Raw genomic sequence first — 27,648 nt, forward strand, 5'->3', positions numbered from 1 at the left:
TGCCGCCGGATCGCCGCCGAATCGCCGCCCTTTGCTGCACGGGTCTACGGGAGGGCTGCTGCGTTGCGCCCCGTCGGCACCACCATGCTGAAGAAATTCGACAAGAAAGACGAGGAATCGGGTGAGGGGCGTAGGCTTAGGGGAGGCTGGACCCTAGCGCAGGCTCTCTGCTCCCTCGCCGGGAGCGCTCATTCCGGGCCGCTGCCTAGACCTGAAGACCCAGTGAGGGACAGGGGTTGTGCCAGGGTCCGCAGCTGGTCAGTGGCAGGCCTCGGAGAGCCTGAGTATGCTCCACTTCCCTCTCTCGTGAGCTCGGACCGCGATTCGCGGGGTGACCTTGGGCGGGTCATGCTCCTCTGTGGGCCCCAGGTTCCCCAGCTGTCAACGGGAGGGGTCTGGCCAGATGCACCGTTGTGACTTTGTCCGTGATACCTCTTGGGATTCGCCGAGGCTGCGCTGCTGCTGGCCAGACTGCGGCGTAATCTGTGGAGCCAGTGTTCTGTGGCTGAGAACCCTCTTCCATTCATTTATTCAGTAAACGTCTATTGCGCGTTTACGGGATGCGAGGCACTGTACTGCATTCTGAGACTGCAGTAGAACAAATGAGACACTCGGTGCCTGAGCTGGGAATATTACGTCACAGGCGTAGTGAAGAAGATACGCACCAGCCCGATAATGACACATGTAATTAATTACAAATGTGATATTTACTGTGAAGAAATCCTAGTCACTACAAGACGGTGGTCCTCACACATTGTAGGGCCTCAGTTAAGTACAAGTTGCATAAATGAATGCAAGACAAGACGCTGTGAGAGGCACAGGACTGTTACCAGGGCTGCTGGGTGACTAAGAAGTTTGGGGTAAAAGGGGCTCCCTGCGGGACGCCTGGGTGGCTCAGTTGGTTAAGCAGCTGCCTTCGGCTCAGGTCATGATCCCAGCGTCCTGGGATCGAGTCCCACATCGGGCTCCTTGCTCTGCAGGGAGCCTGCTTCTCCCTCTGCCTCTGCCTGCCATTCTGTCTGCCTGTGCTCGCTCTCTCTCTCTCTCTCATAAATAAATAAAATCTTAAAAAAAAAAAAAAAAAAAAAAAAAAAAAGGGGCTCCCTGCAGGAGAGTGGTAAGATCTATATGCAAGGTGTAGAGCTTTGATTGCCATTCTGTAGTAATTTGAACTTGACTAGGTAGACAATAGTATGGGAGGTTTGCAATTTAGCCTTACAACCTGTACTCAGTCTTCCGTGTTCTGTAGGTGGAGGCTCCAACCCGTTCCAGCATCTTGAGAAGAGTGCAGTACTCCAGGAGGCAAGTGTCATTTGCCCTCTTTCATCCTAAGAGTTCATGTCGTACTGAAAATAGTAACACATTCAAAGTGGTGGTTTAAAGAACAGTAAGGGAAGGTCGCCGGCGTGGCTCAGTCGATTAAGCGGCTTCCTTTGGCTCAGGTCATGATCCCAGGGTCGTGGGATGGAGCCCCACATCAGGCTCCCCGCTTGGTGGAGAACCTGCTTCTCCCTCACCCTCTGCCTCCTGCTCCCCTACTTGTGCTTTCTTACTAGCTCTCTGTCGCGTAAATAAATACAATCCTTAAAACTAAATAAATAATAAAATAAAGAACAATAAGGGAGAAAACCTGTTCTTGGAAAGACTTCATGACGTTTGCATTTGTTGTTGTTGTTTTTTGCTTCTAGTTAACAAGTATTTACCACTGAGTGTCTGTTAGTAAGTCAACACATCCCAAACTAATATTTAGGGAATATTTGAGGAGTTGTTAATAGATGAATTAAAGAAAAAGCAAAATAAAACTGTTCGCTTATGAAAATAAGCTTATTCAGGCAAATGTATTTATTTACCCTGAAATTTCTCAGATCTTGAATGTGCTTGAGGGCAGTCAGTGGAAGGGAAATAAACTGGGCTAGAAGGTAATGTTTTTGTTGCTGCTTCTTAGGCCCGTGTATTTAATGAAACTCCCATCAACCCTCGAAAATGTGCCCACATCCTCACCAAGATCCTTTACCTCATAAACCAGGTAAGACGATGGAGCTTGGGGGTGGGAAAAATGGTGCTGGGGTTATTGGGAGGGGTGCTAAATCAGGTAGCTTAGGGTTTTTGACAGCTCCTGTGTGGTTGTCATCAAGCTCTGGGTCTCCTCAGTGTCTAACTCTGGTGCGTTGCCCTTGATGGAGCCTCTGCGGGGTCTGGGCATCTGGCCTGGGCTGATCTGGCAGAAAGAGCCTTCTGGCCTCCCTCTCCCAAGCTGACACTTCTTTTTTTATTAAAATAGGGGGAGCACCTAGGGACCACCGAAGCAACCGAGGCCTTCTTTGCCATGACCAAGCTCTTTCAGTCCAATGATGTAAGTGCCCTCAGTCAGTATTGTCTACCTCTGTGTGGATTGGAGTTTTCCTAACCTTGGTCCTCATGCTGAGCCGGGCGTCACAGGGCTTTTCCTATTTCTTAACCAGCCCACACTCCGTCGGATGTGCTACTTGACCATCAAGGAGATGTCTTGCATCGCTGAGGATGTTATTATCGTCACCAGCAGGTGAGTCTTGGGTCTATGGATGGCTCCTCTGATGGATGCCATTGCCACAGAGGCCGTTTTTTCTCATGTGTGTCAGGCAAAGAGACTTTTGTTTGACATCATGCCAGGTACCCTTTCCTCTTTTGTCTCCCTCATCTTTCAGTTACTGCTGCCCACCCCATGGCAGCCTCTAGAGTATACAGTTTCCCTTTTAATTCTCTGGACTTACCTTGGCACACTTCCTTCCTTGCCTTGATTTTCTCTCAGTCAACTGAGCCAGCCTGGAACTTTCACAAAGACTTTAGTGAGTACCAAGAGAGAACACAAGAGAAATAGACATAGAGAATGCAGGGGGTATACGGACAGGCTCACTTACCAAGTACTGGTTTCTGCTTCACAATGAATTTTTCAGGGGACAAATGCAACTAAAATATAATCCCTGTCCTTAAGAGCTAGGGCTCAGTTCTCTCATTCTTGCCACACTGTGAGGGTTGGGGGAGATGTCGTAGATTCGTTTAGAAAATATTTACTGAATGTCCACCAGTCCCTGTGTGTAGCTCTGGGAATATGGCAGCAAATGAGACCGACATGAGCTCTGCAGCCCCAGAATTGACAGAGAAATAGCCAGGCAGACAGGCGTTAAGATATAACAGTTCATCATGGGATGTGTGATAGACTGTGAGAACAGACCAGAAGGATATCCACCTTGAATCTGGGTCAGGAAAGGCCTCCTAGACCTGTCTGAGTAAAGTCCTGAAGGATGAGGAAGAACAAGCAGGACGGTGCTAGCTTTGGCAGCACTATACTAAAATTGGAATACAAAAGAAGGTTAGCATGGCCCCTTCTCAAGGAAGACAAGCACATTTGTGAAGCGTTCCATAGTTTTCCAAAAGAAAGAAAGTCGCTGCTGAGAATGAATCTCTTCCAAAAATTCTTACTAAAAAAGGAAGGGAGGGAAGGAGGGAGATAAGGGCGCCTGGGTGGTTCAGTCAGTTAGGCACCTGCCTTCAGCTCAGGTCATGAACCCAGTGTCCTGGGAACAAGCCCTGCACTGGTCTCCCTGCTACTCAGGGAGCCTGGTTCTTCCTCTCCCTCTGCCCCTCCCTGCCCATGCTATCTCTCACACTTGAGGTCTCTCTCCCAAGTAAACAAAATCTTGAAGGAAAAAAAAAAGAAATCTGGATAGATAGATAGATAGATAGATAGCAGGATAGAGGTGGAGGGGGTCAGGAGTGCCCCAGGCTGAGGGAATAGCATACACAAAGGCCTGGAGAGGAGAGAGTATGGCCTGTTTGGGGACTTCTCGTCAAGGAGTTTATACTTGATGGTAATGGGCAATGGGAAGATTTGGGAATGTTTTAATCCAAGCCAGAGAGTGACCTGGTCAGTTTCAAGTTTTGTTTTGTTTTGTTTTAAAGATTTCATTTATTTATTTGACAGACAGAGGTCACAAGTAGGCAGAGAGGCAGGCAGAGAGAGAGAGGAGAAAGCAGGCTTTCCGCAGAGCAGAGAGCCCGACACGGGGCTCCATCCCAGGACTCCGGGATCATGACCGGGGCCAAAGGCAGAGGCTTTAACCCACTGAGCCACCCAGGATCCCCTGTTTTGTTTTATTTTTAAGAGACTATTTATTTAAGAGAGAGAGCATGAGAGGGGAAAGGTCAGAGGGAGAAGCAGACTCCCCACTGAGCAGGGAGCCCGATGTGGGACTCGATCCTGGGACTCCAGGGTCATGACTTGAGCCAAAGGCAGTTGCTTAACCAACTGAGCTACCCAGGTGCCCCATCAGTTTTGAGTTTTATAAAAATCTCCTTGTTGCCGTGTGGCTTTTGACCAGGAAGGACTAAGAATACAGTGAGAGTGCTAGTTAGGAGACTCGTATAGTAGTTCAGGCAAACGTGGTGACCAGAGCTGGGGACAAATGGGTGGGACATATGCTTAGGAAGGGCCAGCCAATCTTCTGTGTGTAGACAATGCCTTCCCCTCCCACAGCCTGACAAAGGACATGACTGGGAAAGAAGACAACTACCGGGGCCCGGCTGTGCGTGCCCTCTGCCAGATTACTGATGTGAGTCCCCTGTCCCCACCAAGCAGTCATTCTCCTTCCCTGCTTCTTGGCAAGACTCAATCATGATCTTCCTTTGCATGCATTAGGTTGTCCTGCATCTCACTGAGCCAGGCTATGTGGGGGTGCGGGCGGGGCACAAGAACACCAGAAACAGGTGTGCCTCCTCCTTGCCCTCACTCTTCCCACCCATCACCTGCACTTCTGATGGTCACCGAGGATTGATTGAGTCCCCTCCCCACCTCACTCGTTGTCCCCACAGAGCACCATGCTGCAGGCTATTGAGCGCTACATGAAACAGGCCATCGTGGACAAGGTGCCCAGTGTCTCCAGCTCTGCCCTGGTGTCTTCTCTGGTGTGTAGCTGGGGACCCTGCCGGGGCTGGGCGGCAGATTGGGAAACAAAGGAAATACCAGAGTTTCTTTTCAGTAGGAAAAAAAGTGTTTCTGTATCCCCAGATCTGAGAGTCCCACCAACTTTCTTAGTGAGGCATACTAGGGACCTCTTGGGACCTATCCCTTGGGATGACCGATCGTTGGAATTTGGGTCTGGTGGGAGATGTGCCACCGGGGCAGAGAGTGAGGGTAGGAGCTCTCCTTGTGCACCATCTCACAGAAGCAGCGCAACGAGGAGCCTCTGGGATATGTCTGAGGGAGGAACCAGAGCTGGACTGAACTGTGAACTGGGGCCAGGAGGTATGACAGCAGAGGGTCCTGCCTGCCTGCTTCTTAATGTGCTCTGTTCCCATAGCACCTGCTGAAGTGCAGCTTTGATGTGGTCAAGCGCTGGGTGAATGAGGCCCAGGAGGCGGCATCCAGCGACAACATCATGGTCCAGGTGAGGTGTGAGCAGAGCAATGATATTTACAGTTCTTAGGCAGATGGTGTGGCACTAGCTGGTCAGAATGGACGCTCACCATGGAGATCCTGGTGGTCCCTAGCAGGAGCAGGCTTTAATCTTTTGTTATTGGACTGGGGGGAGATTTGGGAGTTTGGGGAGAGAATCCAGGGCACCACTTGGGAAGATGGAAGTTAGAGGCTGCTTACCCGCTGGGACTGAAATATTCAAGTATTTGATAACCAGCTGAGTGGTGTTTTGGGGTATGGGAGGTAGCAGACTCGGCCCAGGCAGGCAGACAGCCTTTGCCAAGCTGGCTTCGTTAGTGATGCATGTAAATACCTTGGTGGGGCTTTCAACTACTTAATTCTTTTTCAGTGACTTTGGGCGAGGAATTCCTTTTACCTCTATGAGTCTCAGCTTCCTTGTCTGTAAAATGTGAATGAAAGTTTCTCCCTCACAAAGCTGTGAGGATAATATGAGACAGCATCTAGAACTCTGACCTGTGGGGTTAGGCATTTGCCTTCTGCTTGGGTCACGATCCCAGAGCCTGGGATCAAGCCTTGAATCAGGTTCTCTGCTCAGCAGGGAGTCAGCTTCTCCCTCTGCCCTTGTCCCTGTTGTGCTCCCTCTCCCTCTCTCTCTCTCAAATAAAATCTTAAAACAAAAAACAAACGAAAAAACAAACCCCCATCTGCTGAATGCATACCTGTAGGTGCTCCCCGTGTATTTATTTCTTCTTTCTCCTCATCCCTTGTGCTGCCTCTCCTCTTCAGAGCCAGCTGTGGCCCTCAAAATACTTACCAGGGTCAGAGAAAGTTCTCTCATACAAGACACCCACAGTTGTATGACTTAGCCTTTGAACACCACCCTCGTAAAGAAACAAAGAGCAGGGGGATAGGAAATAACTCTATACACCTTACATCCCCAGAAGGGGAAATCCCTTGACTTTGGGCATTGCAGACTTAGCTTTGCCAGTCCGGCTATGAGTCCTGGGGCAAGTCAGTGGGACTACAGATACCTACCTTCAGGGGTGTCATAAGGTTTAATACCACAAGGCCTCATGGGAGGTGTGCCACACGCCACCCTTACCGCACGTGTCCATGCTTGGGGCCTGGCTCCCACTTTCTCTTTCTTATTGAAAAATACTGCACCCCATTCTTTCATCTCTTTGGCATCTGTTGTCCCCTCCATATCCATACTCCTGGTGCCCATTGGGACCCATGCCAACATCAGAGGCAGGAGCTAGACTACAGGTACATCCACGTGGTTTGTTGAGCATTGTGCCAGAGGCCATCTGTACAGAGCACCTGGGGAAATTGTCACAGCCACGCTGAGGTAGCTGCTGTGATGCCCACCTTAGAAATGAGAAGGCTGAAGCCCAGAGAGATGAAGTGGTCTGCCCAGGGCCACACAGCCAGTAGACCTGAGCTTCACACATCTGTGCTCTGCCGTGATCCCCTGTCTCTAGTACCATGCTCTGGGGCTCCTGTACCATGTGCGTAAGAACGACCGCCTAGCTGTCAATAAGATGATCAGCAAGTTCACCCGGCACGGCCTCAAGTCTCCCTTTGCCTACTGCATGATGATCCGGGTGGCCAGCAAGCAGCTGGAGGAGGAGGACGGCAGGTAATGGCTCTTGTCTCCCCTGGCTAGGTGATGCCTTGTTCAGTGCTGGGCCATCCCCAACTTCTTGCCACCCCTGTTCTTTTGTAGCCGGGACAGCCCGCTCTTCGATTTCATTGAGAGCTGTCTGCGCAACAAGCATGAGATGGTGGTATACGAAGCCGCTTCGGCCATCGTCAATTTGCCAGGCTGCAGCGCCAAAGAGCTAGCCCCGGCAGTGTCAGGTTATAGCCCTCCCTTCGCCCCACGTGTTAGCACCTGCTGGGAATGAGGCCTTGGGCTGAGGGTTGGGGGAAACAAAGAAAAAGCCCACTAATAGGCCCCGGCATAGTAAAGATCCTTTTTAAAAAAAGGATCTGGAATCTAGTAAGTACATGTTCAGTGCCAGGCACCGTTCCAGGCTCTCTCACGTGCATTATGTCTGGGGATAGGGTACTTTTAGTTCCATCTCACTATTCATTAAAGAGCCTGGGGCTCTGTTAGGCTGGCTAGCCATGGCAAGGGGGCCTGGTGGAAGAACCTGAGATTGAGAAAACCAGTACATGCTCTCCAGGGGCCAGGCTGTCACAGACAAAGGAGAAGGCAATTCAGAGAGGTCACTCAGCCTGGAAGCCGGAGCCGGATAGTCTGGGTTGGAGTCCTGGCTTCCTGACAGCCAAGGCACAGGGAGGGGTGTACTGCCTGACATACAACCACATAGGATAGGAACCAGAGCAGTTGGTGAAGCCAGGACTGAGGTAATTCTGGTTTCTGTACATGCCCAGGAGAGAGGAGTGCAGTTCCACTTTGCAGGGGTAAAGGGCCCAGATTTCAGGTGCGGGCAGTCCTGAATTTCAGTCCTGGTTCCTGCCATATCCTGGCAGCTAGTCTCGAGTGAGTTTAGTAGCTTTGCACCTGTGTGCCTCAGTCTCCGTATCTGTTAAACGGGGATGATAGAAAGAGCTGCTTTGTGGGGTGGTGAGGGATCAGCGAGACAAGGCACAGTGACTCCTTAGCATAATGCCTGGCACAGAGGGGCTCAGGAAGTAGCAGCCATCATCACCCACGACACCCACCGGCTCTCATGAGCACATTAAAGCTTCTGTGCTCATGAGCTCTCTCCCTTGGTTGTGGTGAGGGTGCCAGCAGGGAAGTGAGCCCAGGGTTTGTGTCTGAACAGTCTCCTAGCCCTTGTGTACCTCTGTACCCTTCCTCGGGAGGCCTGGGCTTTCCCAGCTGCTGGGCAGTGAGGGCAGCCTGGCACGTGGTGTCTGTCTCCCTACAGTGCTCCAGCTTTTCTGCAGCTCACCTAAAGCCGCTCTCCGCTACGCTGCTGTCCGCACCCTCAATAAGGTAAGGGTTTAGGGGTGGGCAGAATGGGGGTTCTGGCCTTTTGAGAGGGTCAGGGAGGTGGCCTGATCCAGCTGGAGACGTTTCATGGCAAAAGGTGTGTGCTGGTCACAGTTGCTTTCTACCTGATGGTGAGAGGGGCTCACCCGAAGGACCTCTGACCAGGCCAGAGCCATCCAGAGGAATAACAGAAGTCCCTTTTTGTCTCTGTCTGTCCTCCCAAACAGGTGGCCATGAAGCACCCATCTGCGGTGACAGCCTGCAATCTGGACCTGGAGAACCTGGTGACAGACTCAAACCGCAGCATCGCCACGCTGGCTATCACCACGCTCCTCAAGACTGGCAGCGAGAGCAGCATCGACCGCCTCATGAAGCAGATCTCATCCTTCATGTCAGAGATCTCGGATGAGTTTAAGGTACCTGGGCATGCCCGGAACACCCACTGCCCCCAGGGTGAGGAAGATACTGTGGGCCTGCTCCCCACGGCCAGGATTGACCTGGGGGCTGGTGAGGCTTGAGGATGCGGCAGAGGGGGTGGCATGTCGCCCTGCACAGGGCTCAGCCTTAGGAGACGCACACAGCCTGCCTCAGGGGCTTTGTCCGTATTGTTCCTTTGGGAGGCTGGTTGGCAGGGCACAGAGTGAGGGCCGAGGGAGCAAATGTCAGCGATTTCTCATTTTCTGGTATGGGCTGATGGCAGTGCTGTTGATCAGTTTGGGGAAGGAGGGAGAGTCAGGTCCTAGGTGAGAGGAGCAAGAAGGTCATGGTGGTGACGGCACACATGCTGAACTTGAGGTGCCAGCGGTTGAAGTTCCGTGGTGAACATTTGGAAACACTGGCCTTGAGCTCAGACAAGAGACAGGTTGGGGAGTGAGCGGCATAGAAGAGGTGGATAAATCCACAGGAGGGGGAAGGACTGCTCAAGCGACTGTGTGCAAAGAGGAGAAGGCCATGGCTAGAGTACCCAGCAAGGAGCCAAAACAGCTGATGGGTGAGATCATGGGGGTGGAGGTAGGAAGAGAAGCAGGACAGGTGGGACGGAGAGAGGGGCCTGCGGACTTAGCGTGAGGTCTGAGGCAAGCAGCGTGTAGGGGACCCAGAGTCTGGATTTGGGGCTGTTGGGACTGGTGTGCATGCCATCCTACTTAGATGGGCTCAGGGATCAGGTGCTCCCTGAGGGTAGAGTTGGAGTTCCCCTCTCCTTGCCCTCTAGGTCCAGGGCCTGGCTGGGCCTAAAGAAGGAGTTGGCACTTAGTGAACTAAGTAACTTGACCTTAGGGGGCTTAGCAATCATGAGGGCTGCTGCTCACACATGTCTGTTTGACTCAGGTGGTTGTAGTCCAGGCCATCAGTGCCCTGTGTCAGAAGTATCCTCGCAAACACGCTGTACTCATGAACTTCCTGTTCACCATGCTACGGGAAGAGGTAAGAGCAGGCATTTGGGGCGTGCCGGCTCCCCTCATGCAGGGAGTGACCTGGCGCTAGCTCCATACTCAATTTGGAGCCAAAGTCCTCTTCTTGGGGGGTACCAGATCAACCCATTAACCAGGTGGATTTCCTGATGCCTGCGGCCCTTTCGGCTCCTCTTGGACCACAGTGTAAACATTCACCCGTTCCCAGTAATTACAGTAATAACCAGTGACTTTAAAGAGCAACAGATACCCTATGGCGATGCTTGTGCCAGACTCAGGGAAACCTGCGTTCTTCACTGGTGTCTAGTACAGAAATTTTCTGGGCCATTCCAGGAGCTCCAGGGTTGGTTTCTTCAGAAACTGATGCTCATAATGTGACGCTGCATTCTGTTTCTGCTTCTGATGTGAATTAGTGATTCACGTACACTGCCTTCCTTGGGCGTCTCAACAAAACCAGTTTATTCAGAGGACCAGAAGCAAAGGGTTTTAGGGTAGATTTGGTCCCCAGGTATCTGGTGCCCCTTTGGCCCAGCCCAGAGGGGCCCTTGGACCGAGGCAGGTGAGGAGTCCTTGCCTGGGGTATCTTTGGGGCTCCTGAGATACTAGAGAGGAGGAGGGCACTAATACTTAGGGCGGGAACCCTCAGCTAATGGGTCCAGCACTTTGGAGACATTACAGAGTGTATACAATCTTGTGATCCTCATAACAGGCCTTGTCAACAGACATCATTTTCCCCCTTTAAAAATCAGGGATCTGGGGCGCCTGGGTGGCTCAGTGGGTTAAAGCCTCTGCCTTTGGCTCAGGTCATGATCTCAGGGTCCTGGGATCGAGCCCCACATCGGGCTCTCTGCTCAGCAGGAAGCCTGCTTCCTCCTCTCTCTCTACCTGCTTCTCTGCCTACTTGTGATCTCTGTCAAATAAATAAATAAAATATCTTTAAAAAAAAAAAAAAATCAAGGATCTGAGGCTCAGAGAGGTGAATTGACCTGCCTAGGGTCACCTGGCCAGACTCCATGGTTTTCTCCCAGACCACCTTTCCTCCAAGAAAAATTCATGGTTCCAAATATCAGTTAAGTGTAAGACCTTCACTCTTAAGAGTTCCAACAGTCAGACCCTGGGACCTTGTCTTCTAGAAATGGGCCTGTTGCTCATGCCCAGGGGTGTATCATTCTCTGGTCAGAGCAGCTGCCAGCAAAGCCTTGTTGAGGTTGCGCTGAGCTTCTTGCTGCCCCCGTGCTGCTTGGCTGGCTTGTAAAACTGATACTGAAAATAGCGTTTGAAGGTTTATGGTGTGCCTACCCACTGAAGTTCAGTGGTGTACAAATAGCATCTGAGGGGCGCCTGGGTGGCTCAGTGGGTTAAGGCCTCTGCCTTCGGCTCGGGTTATGATCCGGGGTCCTGGGATCGAGCCCCTCATCGGGCTCTCTGCTCAGCAGGGAACCTGCTTCCTCCACTCTCTCTCTGCCTGCTTCTCTGTGATCTCCGTCTGTCAAATAAATAAATAAAACCTTTAAAAAAAAAACACAAAAAAACCCCAAAAAACAAACAGCATCTGACTTACCCTTCACAATAACCTGGCAAGTAAGTACACTGATGATGGTCCTTATTAAGGAGGTGCCTGAGGTTCGGCAAGGAAAGTAACTCACAGCCGTAACACAAACTAATCTGCAAACAGGCCAGATTGGACCCACAGCCAAGTTGTACTGTGATTGTACAAAGTTTTAAACTTTTCAAGTTAGGGGCGCCTGGGTGACTCAGTAGGTTAAGCCTCTGCCTTTGGCTCAGGTCATGATCGCAAGGTCCTGGGATGGAGCCCTACATCGGGCTCTCTGCTCAGCGGAGAGCCTGCTTCCTTCTCTCTCTCTGCCTGCCTCTCTGCCTACTTGTGATCTCTCTCTCTCTGTCAAATAAATAAATAAAAATCTTTTTTTTTTAAATTTCAAGTTAGTGGTCATTATTTAAAAAAAAAAAAAAAAGATTTTATTTATTTGAGAGAGAAAGAAAGCACGAGGAGGAGGAGGGTCAGATGGAGAAGCAGACTCCCTGCTGAGCAGGAAGCCTGATGTGGAACTCGACCCTGGGACTCCAGGATCATGACCTGAGCTGAAGGCAATCGCTTAACCAACTGAGCCACCCAGGTGACCAGTTAGTGGCCATTATTTGCAAATCAGGAAAAGAGCCACCAATGCCAGCACAACGGATTTTATAGTTTCTCCTACAAAATTTGGAAGATCTGGCAACACTGGGTTGAGTGGTGATTTCCCTCTTTAGGTGCGACAAGCACTGTGCAGTGCCTCACCCCTCCCAACCACTCCCCTTCCATTGCCAGATTACATGCCTGACACCTGTGGGCACCTCAGTCGCCACCTCCATCATTAGAGTCTGTAAGTTGCAGAGCACAGATTTGGTTCTGGGGTCTTCTGGCTCTCTGCTGACCCATTCTGTTTGGGTATTTTTGTTTTTTGTTTCTTGTTTTTCAATTGTGGTAAAATACACATAACATAAAATTTACCATCCTAACCTTTTAAGTGTCTAGTTCAATATAGTTAAATATATTCACATTGTCATAGAGCTAATACCCAGAACTTTTTCATCTCGTAAAACTGAAATTCTGTGCCTATTAAACAATTACTTTCTGTTTCCCTCTGCCTGTTGTCTGTCTCCAGAAACCACCTTTCTTTTTGTCTCTCTAAGTTTGATACTCTAGATATTTCATGGAAGTAGAATCATGCAGTATTTGTTTTTTTGTGACTGGCTTATTTCACTTGGTATAAATGTTGCTGAGTTTCATCTATGTTGTAGGACATATGAGAATTTCCTTCCTTTTATGGCTGAATAGTCCATGTTATGGATAGACCTCATTTTGTTCATCCATTCATCTGTTGATGGACACTGGTTGCTTCCACCTTCTGCCGATTATGAATAATGAGTTTATGAATGTGGGCGTAAAACTCTTTTCAAGACCCTGCTTTCTATTTGAGTGTATATCCAGAAGCAGAAGTGCCAGATCATATGGTAATTCTGTTTTCTAAAATTTTCTGAGGAATCCCTGTACTATTTTCCATAGCATTTGTACCACCCAGTCTGCCTTTTACTTCAAAGTTGGGAAGGAAAGTGAAATCCAAAATGTGTCTATTAAACTATCTACTATTAGATCTGGAAGGACCCTAGTGAGCATTCAGTCCACACCTTATGTTTTACACAAAAAGTAAGATAGAGGCCCCGAGATCCAGGTCCCTTGCCTCCAGGGTCTGTGTTTGGACTGCTGTTCTGGTCCCAGTTAGGTGCTGGGACTTACAGCTCATTTCTGGAAAGAGCAGCCTCCTTGCTCAGCTCAGCCCTTCCTGCTGCAGGGTGGCTTTGAGTACAAGCGGGCCATCGTGGACTGCATCATCAGCATCATTGAGGAGAACACAGAGAGCAAGGAGACGGGGCTGTCGCACCTGTGCGAATTCATCGAGGACTGCGAATTCACCGTGCTGGCCACTCGCATCCTGCATCTTCTAGGCCAGGAGGGGCCCAAGACCAACAACCCCTCCAAGTACATCCGCTTCATTTATAATCGCGTGGTCTTGGAGCACGAGGAGGTCCGGGCAGGTGGGTCTGAGCCAGGGCTGAACAGGGACTCTTAGCTGCTGCTTGAGCAGGTGGCCTGCCAAAGGGAGCTGAGCCCCAGCCCATGGGCACTCTCTGTTCTTGCCTCACAGGCTCATTGAGTTCTAACATTGTGGGAAGGAACATAGATGCTTGGGTGTCACTCAGTTGAATGACTCTTTAGCTCTCTGATTTTTGTTACTGACTTATGGTTTTTAACTTTCTTTTCTTTCTTGCTTGTTTTTTGGGTTTTGTTTTGTTTTGGTTAGCTTTTTTTTTTTTTTTAATGGTAGCTTTATTGAGATATCATTCACATATTGGAAAATTCACTCTTTTTTTTTTTTTTTTTTTTTCCCCTCCTTTAAGAGAGGGAGCATGGGATGAGTGGGTGGTTCAGTTGGTTAAGTGTCTGCCTTTGGCTCAGGTCATGATTCCAGAGTCCTGGGATCGAGTCCCCCTTCAGGCTCCTTGCTCAGCAGGGTGCCTCCTTCTTTCTCTGCCTGCCCTTCCTCCTGCTTGTGCTCTCTTGCTCTCTCTGACAAATAAATAAAATCTTATTAAAAATTTTAGAAAGGTTGGGGGAGCAGAGGGAGAAAGAGAGACTTAAGCAGGCTCCATACTCAGTGCAGAGTCTAATGCAGGGCTCCATCTCACAACCCTGAGATCATGATCTGAGCCAAAATTAAGAGATGGATGCTTAACCAACTGAACCACCCAGGCGCCCCAAAATTTATACTCTGAGTGTGAATTGAGTGTACAATTCAATGTGTAACCGTCATATTCTTAATTTTATTTAAAATTTTCTTTCCTTTTCTTCTCATGCCCCCACTGGGCAGATTTTTCTTATTTTAGCAGTTAATATTCATAAATAATAGTTCATTTTTTCATTTATATTAATCCAGAGGCTCATAACTGTGAGTTGAGGCCATTTGGATACACAAGCTGAGCAGCCTGTGTGTGGCTAGCTTCTGTGGCCTCATCATAGTCAATGCTGAAATTGCTTCTGGAACCTAAAGATGGGGCTGCCTTCTCCCTGAAACGGATGAGGGAGTTGAGGCCCAATGGAAGTCCACACAGAGCCACTCATTGCATTCATGGCAGGTTTGGGCCTATACACTAGAGACCGCTTGGCTCTGGGGCTCTTCTGCTCAAAAACCCATTCTAAGCCCTGAAAGTGTCCAAACTATGAGCTGTCAGATACATTGGGTAAATCATATTTGCTTCATAAATACAGGTGCTGTGAGTGCTCTGGCCAAGTTTGGAGCCCAGAATGAAGAGATGTTACCCAGTATCTTGGTGTTGCTGAAGAGGTGAGTCTGAGCCAGAGTTCCCTGAGGGATGACTGTGTTCCCCAAGGGAGAGAAGTTACACAACTTTGGATTGTAGGAAAAAAAAAAAATAGCACAGAAAAGCGTGAAAAAACAGTATCGTAAAAATTCTGTGACCACTGTTGAGTTTTTCTTTCTTTCTTTCTTTCTTTTTTTTTTTTTTAAGATGTTATTTATTTATTTGACCGAGAGAGAGATCACAAGTAGGCAGAGAGGCAAGTAGAGAGAGGTGGGGAAGCAGGCTCCCTGCTGAGCAGAGAGCCCAATGTGGGGCTCAATCCCAGGACCCTGAGATAATGACCTGGGCCGAAGGCAGAGGCTTAACCCACTGAGCCACTCAGGCGCCCCTCTTTTTTTTTTTTTAAGTTATTTTCTTTCTTTAAAATAGCTTTACTGACATATATTTTGCAAGCCATAAAGTTCACCAATTTAAGATGTATAATGTGATGGTGTTAGTATATTCCCAGAGCTGTGTAACCATCACCATAATCTAAGTTTAAGACTTCTTTTTTTTAAGGCAACCCTCTCAGGTCCCCTCCCTCTTCGGGAGCTTTGTAGTCTCACTCAATTAACTGTCACTAGGTAAACTTTGCTGCCCACCAAAAAAAAAAATTTTTTTTTTAAAGATCTTATTTATGGGGCGCCTGGGTGGCTCAGTGGGTTAAGCCTCTGCCTTCGGCCCAGGTCATGATCTCAGGGTCCTGGGATCAAGCCCCGCGTCGGGCTCTCTGCTCAGTAGAGACCCCGCTTCCCCCTCTCTCTGCCTGCCTCTCTGCCTACTTGTGATCTCTCTGTCAAATAAATAAATAAAATCTTAAAAAAAAAATAAAAGATCTTATTTATTTGACAGAGAGAGCGAGAGAGAGCGAGAGAGAGAGCACAAGTGGGGAGGAGAGGGAGAAGCAGGCCCCCCTGCCCAGCAGGGAGCCCCAGGCAGGGCTCAATCCCAGGACCCCAAGATCATGACCTGAGCCAAAGGCAGCCATTTAACCACTGAGCCAACCAGGCACCCCAGTTTGAAACACTGTCATCTTCCCTAATAGAAACCCTATGTCCCTGGTGCTTACAGAGCAGAGTAAATGTCTGTTGGGCTAGGGCGGTTTTCTCACTGTGGTATGTGTTCCCAGCACTAAGACTCCTTGGTTCCTGTGGGTTTTTTTGCAATGTATGAGGTCTGATGAGGCTGTTTTCAGCTGTGCCTCCTTTGCTCTTTTGCTGGTTAGCTGGTGAGGGTGGAGTTAGAAAGAGAAACTCTATATCCATTACTAGTCACTTTGCCCTCACTTCTCCCCCAGCATTTCCCCACCTAGCCCTAGACAACCACTAATCTACTTTCTATCTTTACGGATTTGCCCTTACTGGTTATTTCATAGGAATGCATTCATGATCTGTGGCTTTTCATGTGTTCGGCTTCTTCACGATGTTCCTTTCAGGGTTCATCCATCCTGTAACATGTCCCAGTACTTCATTCCTTTTTATGGCCAAAGAATTCATTGTACGGGTAGACCACATTTTAGCTATTCACCAATTGACAGACATTGGGATGTTTCCACTTTTTGACTCTTGCAAATAATGCTGTTGTGAACATTCATGCCCAAGTTTTTGTGTGACCTGTGTCATCTCTTCTCATGAAGATACGCCCAGGAGGAGAATTGTTGGGTCATATTAAATTCTTTTTTTGACATGCCACTGGATATAGAAGATTGCCTCCTTCAGTAGTGGACTTTAGGGAGAGGACCCAGGGAATATGAATGTGGCCACCCCTTACATAGTTAGTTAGAATATCATGGGCTTTTCTGTGCGTTTGATGCCCGGATCTCACATCTGGGAACTGAGCTTTAAGAAACTTGGTTCCTCTGACTACCCTCTGAGGAAGCCCTGCAGCATCCCTCCCGCCACCCTTGAGGGCCCCAGTCAGGAGTTCTGTGTGTTCTGGCTGCAGGTGTGTGATGGACGACGACAATGAAGTAAGGGACCGAGCCACCTTCTATCTCAATGTCCTGGAGCAGAAGCAGAAGGCCCTCAATGCAGGCTATATCCTAAATGGTGAGTCTCACTGGCTGTCTTTGACTTGACCCCGTCCCAGGGCTGTGGCCCTTCTCACCACTCCGGAGCAGGCGCACCCTCCCTGAGGAGGGGAAGTTTGAGGCAAGACACTTGTGGCTTGACTCTTATGGCAACTTCGTGGCATAACCGTAACCTCAGAAGACCTAGAATCTTGTGGTTCACACCAGTGTGGGTGGAAACAGCTCGGTGAACTGAAACACTAGTCATTAATAAAAAACCTCTCTTTGCAGAATACTCTGTTCTCCATAAGTCACTCTTTTACATACATTTATCCTCATACCAGCTGTGAGAAGGAGGATATAGATGAAAAAGTGGAGTCCCAGAGGGTTAAGTGGTTTTCTCAGTGGTCTATGATTACACGACCTAGACCCCAGGGCCTCAGTCTTTTGTGGGGGATTCTGGGTGCTCGTTCTGTCTTGTGTTCAGACAGTGTCTCTCTCATACTGGCTTCTAGGTCTGACTGTTTCCATCCCTGGTCTGGAGAGAGCCCTGCAGCAGTACACTCTAGAACCATCAGAAAAACCTTTTGACCTCAAGTCTGTGCCCCTGGCGACCGCGCCAATGGCAGAACAGAGAACAGGTATGTAATACCTTTCCTTTCGGAGGCCTTCAGGTCCAGGCCTCTGTTGGAGGGTCTGCATGGGCCATGAAGCCACTAAACCTAGGCAGGATAGGGGAGCTTGTACCAAGAGGATGGGATAATCCTTTCTCCGTCTGGCTCCAGGAAACGGAGACACAGGCACATGAACACTCACTCTCTTTCTCACATGTTCTGTACTCTCACATATTCACGCTCTCAGCGGGGTTGGAAGTTATAATCCCTAAGCAACAGCTCTGTGGTCAACACCGCACTGTCCCATTACTGGAGTTGTTGGTCACCGCGTATGTTTGCTTCTGCAGAAAGTACCCCCATCACAGCCACCAAGCAGCCTGAGAAAGTGGCAGCCACCCGGCAAGAGATCTTCCAGGGTGAGTAGCAGTGCTTGGGGGGGCTCTTGGGACCTGGGCTTGGTCTCCTCAGCTTTAGGTTAGTTGTTGTCCTCAGGGGAATTAGAAGAGACTCAATCAACAACAGTTCTTACTTTTTTTTTTTAAGATTTTATTTATTCATTTGAGAGAGAGTGAGCATGAGCAGCGGGGAGGAGCAGAGGGAGAGAGAGAAGCAGACTCCCTGCTGAGCAGGGAGCCTGATGTGGGGCTCGATCCCAGGACGCTGAGCTGAAGGCGGAAGCTTAACTGACTGAGCCACCCAGGCTCCCCTCAGCAGCAGTTCTTACTTGAGTGCTGGGCCCTGAGAGTTCTTTAGACAGTACATTTGACCCTCAGGTGGAAGTTAGCGGGTCCATTTGGTATTGGAGGAACTGGAAGTTCAGAGAGAGAAAGTGAAATAGCTGAGGTTGCACAGCAAGAAAGTAGAGGGGTTGGAATTAAGATTCACATCAGCCTGACTCAGAGCTGCCACTCAGCCTTGGTTCTGAGGGCTCAGGTCCCTAGAGCCAGCCTCAGGCTACTGAATGTCAGATTCAGTATAGCTGGGGTCCGAAGACCCTAGTGCTTTTTCTTGGTTTCCAGAGGCGTTCAGTCCACGTTGTCTGGGAAAGTTTTGTTTAGGTATTTTATCTATCCCTGCGGTCTTGTATCTTTTTAAGGGCAGAGGCTGTGTGTCTAACTGCCAGATCATATAATCTACTAAATTTCCACCTTCCAGGACTAACACATACCCCTCTTCCTTCTTGAAGGGTCTCCTATACTCATCACTTCTACTCCAGCTCTTCTGTCTTCTCTTAACTAGTTCTGTCTGGTTCTTCACAGGTTCTGTCCTTTATATGCTCTATCATAGCTTTTAGCACAGTGCCTTTCTTCCTCACGGTAAATTCCCAATTGTTGAATTAAATTAAATCCTCCCCCCACTCCATTCCATTCAAGAATCTTGTCTTCTCTCATCTTTCAGATTCAGCAAAACTAGGATCCAGAGCTAACTGGGATCACTCTTAACACAAAACTTTTCCTTCTGTATTACTTTTCCCCTTACTGTTACCACAGATCGCCACAAACTTAGAGCCTTAGCACAACATGTATATATTATCTTACAGTTTGAGGGCCAAAGTCCAAAATGGGTTCCACTGTGTTGGCAGTGCTGAGCTCCCTCTGGAGGCTCTGGAAAAGAATGGTGTCTTTGCTTTTTCTAGTTTCTAGAGGCCTCCTCCATTCCTCTCCTGGTGACCCCTTCCCCCACCTTCACAGCCAGCAGGGTGGCCTCTTCAAATCTGACTCTGAGCCTTCCGCCTCCTTCTCTTAAGGATCCTTGTCATTACATTGGGTCCACCAGATAATCCAGGATAATCTGCCCGTCTCAAGATCCAACTTAATCTTATCTCCAAAGTCGCTTTTACCATGTGATAGAATGTACTTGCAGGTTCTGGGAGTTAGCTTATGCACATCTTGGGGCCACCATTCTGCCACATCTTCGAAGGAAGGCTCCTAAGTCTCTTAGAGGGTATCAATTTCACCTTTAAACAGTATTTCAAAGCCTAGCATTTATTGATCACCTGTTCAGTTCTAGGAACTTTGATTGCCTCATTTATCTTCACAACAATCCTGTGAACGAGATTATTATACCTATTTTATTGGTGAAGAGTTGGAAACTCAGAGGTATTAACTGATAGCTTCTAGCAGAATCCCCCAGGGTAGTTAAGTATCAGGTCTTGAAACTTGGTGTCCAATGAAATAAAATTCCCATAGAGAAACACTCTGGTGGCTGATGATCGTGATGGCCCCAAAGTGCCTGCTGAAATCAAAGCTGGCTGTTTCTGGGCTTCTTAGTGCCTGGTGTTCATCAGATACAGTCCTTCGGGTAGCAGAAGGCTGAAGCAGCCACAAAGAGAAAGCAAAGTAATAATAATAATGCTTACTTTCTGTCTCTACCCATGAAACATGAATTGAGTACCTACTAAGTTCAGGGCAAAATATCAGATCCCTGGCCTCAGGGTACAATTCTTGTCCGTACAGAGTTCAATTTAACTGGGAAGACAAGTTAAAAATCTTAGAGCAGTGGGGGCGCCTGGGTGGCTCAGTGGGTTAAGGCCTCTGCCTTCAGCTCAGGTCATGATCCCAGGGTCCTGAGATAGAGCCCCGCATCGGGCTCTCTGCTCAGCAGGGAGCCTGCTCCCCCCGCCCCACCTGCCTCTCTGCCTACTTGTGATCTCTGTCTGTCAAATAAAGAAATAAAATCTTAAAAAAAAAATCTTAGAGCAGTGGTCTTCAAATATCAGTGCGCTTCAGAATCATCTGAGAAAATGTCTTAGAAATGCAGATTCCTGAGTCCCAAATCCAGAGATTCAGATAGAGCTTATTTAGGACAGGCCAGGAATCTGAGTTTTTTTGACAAGCCCCCACCCCCAGCTAATTCTGACAAGGGTGATCCAGGACTGTAGTTTGAGAAATGCTGCCCCTGCTGTAGAATGGAGAAGAGGGCAGTAGGCATAGCCATCATAGGCAGACATCGTGTGCAGACTGCTGCCAGAGGTCTCCTTCACCTGGATGGGCCAGGGTGGGGGCCTGTGGGCCAGAGGACCCAGCCCAGTGCTGGAACCTGGCTTTGGGGTATAAGGATAGGCCTTACTAGGTGCCCACAGACCACCTGAAGTAAGGTTTTCTGCAAGTCTGAATCTGAAACTTCTCCTTACTGGCCATTTATCTTAACTAACAAATGTATAGGACCAGTTTGTTCTTTTGCCTGATTCTGTGGCTAGGACATCATTTGTCTCACCTTGAGAGTTTTCCTTTTAAGAATCTTTGCTGAGCTTCTAAAGTTGTAGGAGTCTCCAAGTGGTTTAGGCCTAGGCCATTGGGGTCTCCCAGTCAGTTTCCTGGGGCTGAGGTCTTTTGTGAGACAGAGGGGAAGAGAGTATTCATGGTGAGTGGTACAACTTGAGGAAAGTTAGCAAGAGGAGAAAATGCATTGGTGTATTTGGGAAATAGTGAGTACCCGGTCATTGTATATGCATATCTGTCCATGTCAGTAGGGTGAAAGACCTGGAAAATTGGCCATGAGCATTTATTAGAAACCATCACAAGTTGGTCTGGGAACTGAAAGGCTGAGTGAACTTGTGGCCTGTGACTTTCAGAGCAGTTGGCGGCAGTGCCAGAGTTCCACGGGCTGGGGCCCCTCTTCAAGTCGTCTCCTGAGCCTGTGGCCCTCACTGAATCAGAGACCGAGTATGTTATCCGCTGCACCAAACACACCTTCACTGACCACATGGTGTTCCAGGTGAGCAGGGAGGGCTGAGGCCCTACTGGGACATTAGGCTAGGGAGTGATCCCAAGTGTGACGGGTCTTATAAGGCCCCACACAGAGTTGGTCAGGAGCTCAACATGATGATAGGTCCTGTCACCAGCTGGTATGTGTCTTGTAGCCTTGACGCAGGACCTCTCTGGGTCCTGTGTGTCAGCCCGGGGACAGGGAGACTGTGCAAGCGTACTGGGATAGGAATCGGGGTGAGCCCTCTGGGCTCTTCCTCTCCAGCAGCGCTTGGACCTAGAGCTGCGTCTAAGCAACCCCTCTCCTCCCTGCTCCAGTTTGACTGCACAAATACACTCAACGACCAGACCTTGGAGAATGTCACAGTGCAGATGGAGCCCACTGAAGCCTACGAGGTGCTCTGTTACGTGCCCGCCCGAAGCCTACCCTACAACCAGCCTGGGACCTGCTACACATTGGTCGCACTGCCCAAGGAGGACCCTACAGCCGGTGAGCACCTCTCCAGAAACCACCCTGGCCTTGTGGGAGCCGTTGGGATCCAGATGGGGTGGGCTGGTTGTGCACCAGACATATGTCTTCTATGAGAGTTTCAACTCCTTGATTTCACTCTTTGAAGAAGAAGAAAGGCCGAGTCCTGGGAACTTGTCATATATCATCGCATTTCACCCTCATAGAAGAACTAGGGGGATGAGTACTGCTCTCCCTATCCCTAGATGAAAAGACTGAGATTCAGGGTGGATGAGTCACCTAAGTTCATGTGGCTGGTAAGAGGCAGAACCCAGATCTCTCTGGTCCTCAACTAGCAGTGCTTTCATTTCACCATGAGAGTACAAAGGCACAAAGACTGAAACACCCCAACTCCACTCCTTCCAAGGGACCCACCAGCATCTTTTTCCAGGCCTCGGACAGTTGACATTTGTGGACAGGCTTAGCCATCCTGTGGCACCTCTCCTTTTCCTCTCTCTTCCCTCTGAGGGGGCTCCTGAGACCCATGACTTGACTCGTTTTCCCTTCCATGAGATGGTATCTTCTCTCCGGATTTGTGGGGTTGGATGGCTACTTGTGGGGTTGTTGCTACTGATAATATAATAGAGGCCTGGGAAACTGGCCATGGCCACCTGCCCTACCCAGAGGAGCTGTCCCCCTGCAGTGACTAGGGACGTCCTGACCACCTAGCCTCTCTTCCCTGCAGTGGCCTGCACATTCAGCTGCATGATGAAGTTCACTGTCAAGGACTGTGACCCCACCACTGGGGAGACCGATGATGAAGGCTATGAAGATGAATATGTGGTAAGAAGCTGGTGTCAAGAGACTCATTTTTGTGCCCGAGGCTGTAAAACAACCCCCTCCAGGAGCTAACAACTAGACTTGAAGCTTTTTCTTGCTATTTTTGGCTTTTTGAAAGAAAGGGTTTTTTTTAAACTTAAAAAGAGTACATGCTTTAAAAAAAGAAAACTTGGAAAATACAAAAACCAAGTATGAGCAAACAGGAAAACATTACTCATAGTCCTTGGGAGTTATGTGGAGTGGGGAGGAGTTGTATAACTGAGGTCATTCTGGACATTATGTATCTTGCTGTTTCCACTTAAAACTGTAGTGTGTCTTCCCATGTGTTTACAAATACTTCATACATAAAGTTTTTCATGACTTGAAAAATACTCTGATATATAGAGATAACACACTTGACCTTTATTCCCTCAATGTTGGGCATTTGGGCTTCCAAATTTCACTGTAAAAGCTGCATTAAGTATCCCTTTGGGTCCAAATTTTTATCTGCATTTCAGATTATTTCCTTAGATATATCCTTAGATTCCTGGAAGTAGAAAAATTGGGTCAAAGGATAAGCACGATTTTAAGACTGACTCGTGATGTCAAATTGCTTTCTAGAGAAGGTGGATTGGTTTGCATCCGTTGAGTGGTCCTTTCATGCACTCAGATGACTTCTAATTCCAGTTTTCTGAGCTTGGATGGAGCTGAGTGCAGGATCGCTCTGGGGTTTGACCATGGGGCAGTGGCTCAGTGCCACCTGAGGGCAGACTATTATACTCAGCCTGGGGATGCAGATTGCTCAAACTCCTTGTAAGTAGAGGAAAAGTTACCGTGGAATACAACTGACATTCACCACTGTCACACTGGAGCCATTGTTGAGGGGACCTCCATGAGCCAGCAGTGACCTTAATATCAGAAATTGCCCTAGGAGCAAGTGAGCTTCTTGGGATGGCCCTGAGGCATTGCTTCTGCTGTGGGTGCTGAGTCCTACTTAGGCACACCTTAAATGTTCCCAAGAGTAGGGGCTCAGTGAAGGTCGGGTGGGTGAGTAAATGGGGAACATTTATATGCTGTCGGTCCAAGGTGGAGTGTAATACTGTATGTCATGTTCAGGGAGGACACAGCTGTGATGGAGGTAGGGTCTAGAATACGTCAGGCTCAGAGAACACAGCTGAGGCAGAAAGTGGGATCTACTGAGTCAGGAGTGATAGAGCCATAGGAGGCAGACCTTCTGGATCCTTGAGACACTGACTCTAGGAAGGCTTCAGAAGGGATGTGATCCCTAAGCTGACATCCTCAGGTGAGTACTTGGGTCAGGGCATTTCTATTGAAAGGATACCACTTAGCTGTGAGCACTTGAAGGACAGATACCCAGTTTATCGCATGTCCCCAGAGCCAAGCACGGTGCTCAGTGCCTAGTCAGCACCTGCCGGATACGTGGCAGAAAGGGATGAGCAGTGAGTTCAAAGCAGAGATGTGCAGAGCAGGAACTCATTCCCCTGGAGGTGTGTGCCTGATTTCCACCTCCATCTCCCCAGCTGGAAGATCTGGAAGTCACTGTCGCTGATCACATCCAGAAGGTCATGAAGCTGAACTTCGAAGCAGCGTGGGATGAGGTAGGGGATGAGTTCGAGAAGGAGGAAACATTCACCTTGTCTACCATCAAGACACTTGAAGGTAAAAATCGTTGGCTACCGTTGAAATGTCTCCTCCTCTTTCACCCCTGCCGGCCTTTGCCCCCCAGAGATCCAGGGCCCTGTCAAGAGCACATCTGAAGGATGCCATTTTATGAAAAGCCCTTTAGGGGAGTACCTGGCTGGCTCAGTGGAAGAGCATGCAACTCTTTATCTCAGGGTCAATTGTTTGAGCCCCATGTTGGGTGTAGAGATTACAAAATAAATAAATAAGCCAAAAAGTCCCCTTAGAGCAGCCTTAGGGGATGGGGGCATGGTGGTGACACAAAGGGGAAACCAGATGTGGCTTAATGATGCTATGATTTCTTCCTACAGAGGCTGTGGGCAATATCGTGAAATTCCTGGGAATGCACCCTTGTGAGAGGTCAGACAAAGTGCCAGATAACAAGAACACCCACACGTTGCTCCTGGCTGGTAAGCAGCATTTCTAGGTGGGAAGGGCCTGTGTAGCTCACAGCCTGGATGCCACAGCAACCTAGGTTGAGGGCTCCCACTGGGAACACAGGGATTCAAAGTCACAGCACTGAAAATTCACAAAGTAAAAAAAACCAGCAGTGACATATCCTCCGACCCTTGCTGCCTGTCATCTAGTTCCGTTCTGACAGGCGATCAGCACTGCTATTACAGACAACATATCGGTATATCCTTCCAGTGATCTTATGGATATGAATGCTAACATGTGCACATTTCCCTATTTTAACTCAAACGTTTATGTGCAAATGGTGTATACAGTGTTCTGCACTTTGCACTTCACTTGACAGATCTTTCCTATGCCTGGCTGGCTCAGTCGGTAGAGCGTGCGACTTTGATCTCAGGGTCATGAGTTTGAGCCCCACGTTGGGGGTGGAAATTACATTAAAAATAAATGGAAGAATACATAGAGTTTCCTCTTCTTCTTCAATTGTGGTAAAATCTACATAATATAAAATTTATCCTTTTGAGGGGCGCGTGGGTGGCTCAGTGGTTTAAGCCGCTGCCTTTGGCTCAGGTCATGATCTCAGGGTCCTGGGATCGAGTCCCGCATTGGGCTCTCTGCTCAGCAGGGAGCCTGCTTCCCTCGCTCTCTCTGCCTGCCTCTCTGCCTACTTGTGATCTGTCTCTGTCAAATAAATAAATAAAATCTTAAAAAAAAAAAATTTATCCTTTTGAGCTCAGGTACACAGCTCAGTGACAGTAAGTATGTCTATGTTACTGCGCAGTTATCAACACTGTCCTTCTCCAGGACTTTTTTTTATCATCCCAAAGTGAATCCTCCTCATTTTTTGTAGCTTCCTTGTATTCCATTCTATGGGTGTACCATATTTTATAGAATCAGCCTGTATTGATGAACATTTAGGTTGTTCCAGGCTTTTCCTCTTACAAAAACGCTACAGTGAATAATCATACACATACACATATATACACATACTTTATTTTGGATGTATGCGCTGAGGATATCGATGGGATAAATTAACCAAGGCATTACCAAGTCAAAGTGCATTTCTCATTTTGATAAGTTGCTTTGCTCATTTTAATAAAAATTTCCAGTTGCCTTCCATAGGAACTGTATTCCTTTCCTTTCAGATTGTGGACAACATAGTATATTTTCAGTGTAATACAGTAATCAGTAATATACACAGTATATTATCAAATCCTTATCAAATGATCTTTGCCAGTCTGGGTGGAGTTTTTCTTTTACATTTCTTGTATACTGAATGAAGTTAAGCATCTTCCCATATATGTGTGCCATTTGTATTTCTTTTTCTGCAAATTATTTCTATAACCTTTCTCTAATTTTCTACCGGGTTGGTTGGTCTTTTCTAATAATAGGAATGGGACTTTAAGAAGTCAACATGGAAATTTTCAAACTTACACAAAAATCAAATAGTACAATCAACCTTCATGAGCTCATCCTCCAGCTTCAACAACTAACAGCATCTATACTACCACTCACTCTAGTCCCCACCCCAGGTTATTTTAAAGAAAATTCCAGATCCAGCTTTTTGTATGTAAATGTCTCTGTATGTTTCTCTAAGAGATAATAGCAGCAATACAGTTGTCACACCTAAAATTGAACAAAAGGAAATGGGAGATTTTTTTTTTTCCTGAGTGTTTATAGACAGGGTTGGGAGGCAGCTCTGCTTCAGTGCCTTGCTCACAGCTGACAGACCCCAAGCGGATGTTTCTGGCCACGCTGAAACAGTCCCCTGGGTCTCGCAGACACCTGCGATGCAGTTTTGTCATGGAAGGGCTGTCCCTACATCTGCACTCTTAGATTTAGCCAAAGGCATGAGAGCCTCCGTGATGCCAGATAGAAGCTTTGTGTGTTCATTAATTCATTTGTACCTGGCAAAGCTTAACAACAACAACAACAAAAATGGTTAGTATATCATCTCCTCTACTTTGTAGTTGAGGATACTGTGACTCAGAGAGGTAAAGTGACTTGTACAAGATCTCACTTAGGGATTTCAGCCCAGCTCCCCTGTTTCCAGGTCCATTCCCATTTCACTACACCACAGTTGCCTTGATCAGTTGCTGCAAATGCCACCCTCAACCTTCACTCTGCAGCTTACTTCTTCCTTACACAACTCTATTTCTGTCTTCCCTCTAGGTGTGTTCCGGGGAGGTCATGACATCTTGGTGCGCTCCCGACTGCTGCTTTTGGACACAGTAACAATGCAGGTGACAGCCAGAAGTTCAGAGGAGCTGCCGGTAGACATCATCTTGGCGTCTGTGGGCTAAGAGGCCAGGCTGCATGAGCCCTACTCCTACCCTTTTCTCCCCAACACTACGCAGAAGTCATGCCTTCATCCTGAATCCAGTGGAAACTCCTTCCCAAGGCTCTGTATCAAAAACAATTAGAAATCACTGGGAAATTTTTTTTTTTTTTTTTTAATTTAACCCCTGCCCCAGGACTGCCAGGGGGTAACGTTTTTTTCTTTTTTTAAACAGGGGATGATTTAGCTTGTCCTAGAACCTGCTGCCGGGCCTGTCAGGGTAGGGACATCACAAATGAATAAAATGCTCATACTTCCTCTTGAATTTATCCCCAGAAAACCATCTTATCCATATAAATAAATCAGCATGTATTTATTGAATGGTTGCTACTTCTGCAGACTCATGCTTCAGGGCGCCAATTTCTTCTTCCCCCTTCTGAGCCGCCAAGAACACCTGCTCTGTCCCCTTCACACCCATAGCCTTTTGGTTTCTGTACTTGAGGTCAGACCACTCCCACTGCTCTCCAAGCTTCAGGAACAGGAGTGGTGCAGGTTTGCTGAGGGGATGACAGCAGGCACTAAGGTCATGCCCCTGTTCTTGGTGTCCTGTCTCCCTCCTCTAGCTGATGAATGGAGCCCTCAGAGGGTTTGGGTGGACTATTTGGGTGTTCCTTAGCATGTGCACTGGGGTTTGCCTGCTCCCAATTCAGTCCAATTTAGTGAATGCACAGAGGGGAAGAACAGCCCTTAGAGAGCACTCTGATGGCTGAAGATGCAGAAATCTTTAGTTTATGTCCCAAGGGAGCAGGCTCAGAGGCCACCTCAGCTGCTGTTAAATTCAAGCCAGGTGGCTTTGCTAATTTCATGGAAGAAATAAACCTGCAAAGCCTGTTTTTAAAGAATCTAGGCCTCACCTTTAGAAATTCAGATTTGAGGGTGAAGCAGTAGG

At 48.2% G+C, this 27,648-nt stretch overlaps 1 protein-coding gene and 1 non-coding gene across 2 annotated transcripts; both read left to right on the forward strand.

Moving 5' to 3' along the window:
• The first annotated feature begins 84 nt into the window (after positions 1-84).
• On the forward strand, positions 85-27,080 carry COPG1 (COPI coat complex subunit gamma 1). Its single transcript, XM_032842868.1, has 24 exons — positions 85-121; positions 1,250-1,302; positions 1,946-2,026; positions 2,282-2,353; positions 2,463-2,542; positions 4,514-4,589; positions 4,849-4,941; positions 5,337-5,423; positions 6,895-7,052; positions 7,140-7,273; positions 8,314-8,381; positions 8,606-8,794; positions 9,708-9,803; positions 13,144-13,387; positions 14,619-14,694; positions 16,655-16,758; positions 17,234-17,359; positions 17,680-17,748; positions 20,907-21,049; positions 21,358-21,529; positions 22,233-22,330; positions 23,848-23,986; positions 24,319-24,417; positions 26,594-27,080. The coding sequence occupies exons 1-24, from the start codon at positions 85-87 to the stop codon at positions 26,722-26,724; spliced, it is 2,625 nt and encodes an 874-aa protein (XP_032698759.1). The 3' UTR covers positions 26,725-27,080.
• On the forward strand, positions 3,305-3,407 carry LOC116858214. Its single transcript, XR_004380881.1, has one exon. It is a non-coding gene; the product is annotated as a U6 spliceosomal RNA (small nuclear RNA).
• Positions 27,081-27,648: the final 568 nt, after the last annotated feature.

The sequence above is a fragment of the Lontra canadensis genome, unplaced genomic scaffold (assembly GCF_010015895.1).
Source record: "Lontra canadensis isolate GAN:19392208 unplaced genomic scaffold, GSC_riverotter_1.0 scaffold133, whole genome shotgun sequence".
NCBI classification, from domain to species: Eukaryota; Metazoa; Chordata; class Mammalia; order Carnivora; family Mustelidae; genus Lontra; species Lontra canadensis.

Excerpts from the sequence above, each read along its gene's own strand:
- COPG1 (XM_032842868.1), top strand. The coding sequence starts at position 85 with ATGCTGAAGAAATTCGACAAGAAAGACGAGGAATCGG. Across the intron at positions 21,050-21,357 it reads CTGACCACATGGTGTTCCAG|TTTGACTGCACAAATACACT; the intron begins GTGAGCAGGGAG and ends TCCCTGCTCCAG. Across the intron at positions 24,418-26,593 it reads CCACACGTTGCTCCTGGCTG|GTGTGTTCCGGGGAGGTCAT; the intron begins GTAAGCAGCATT and ends TCTTCCCTCTAG.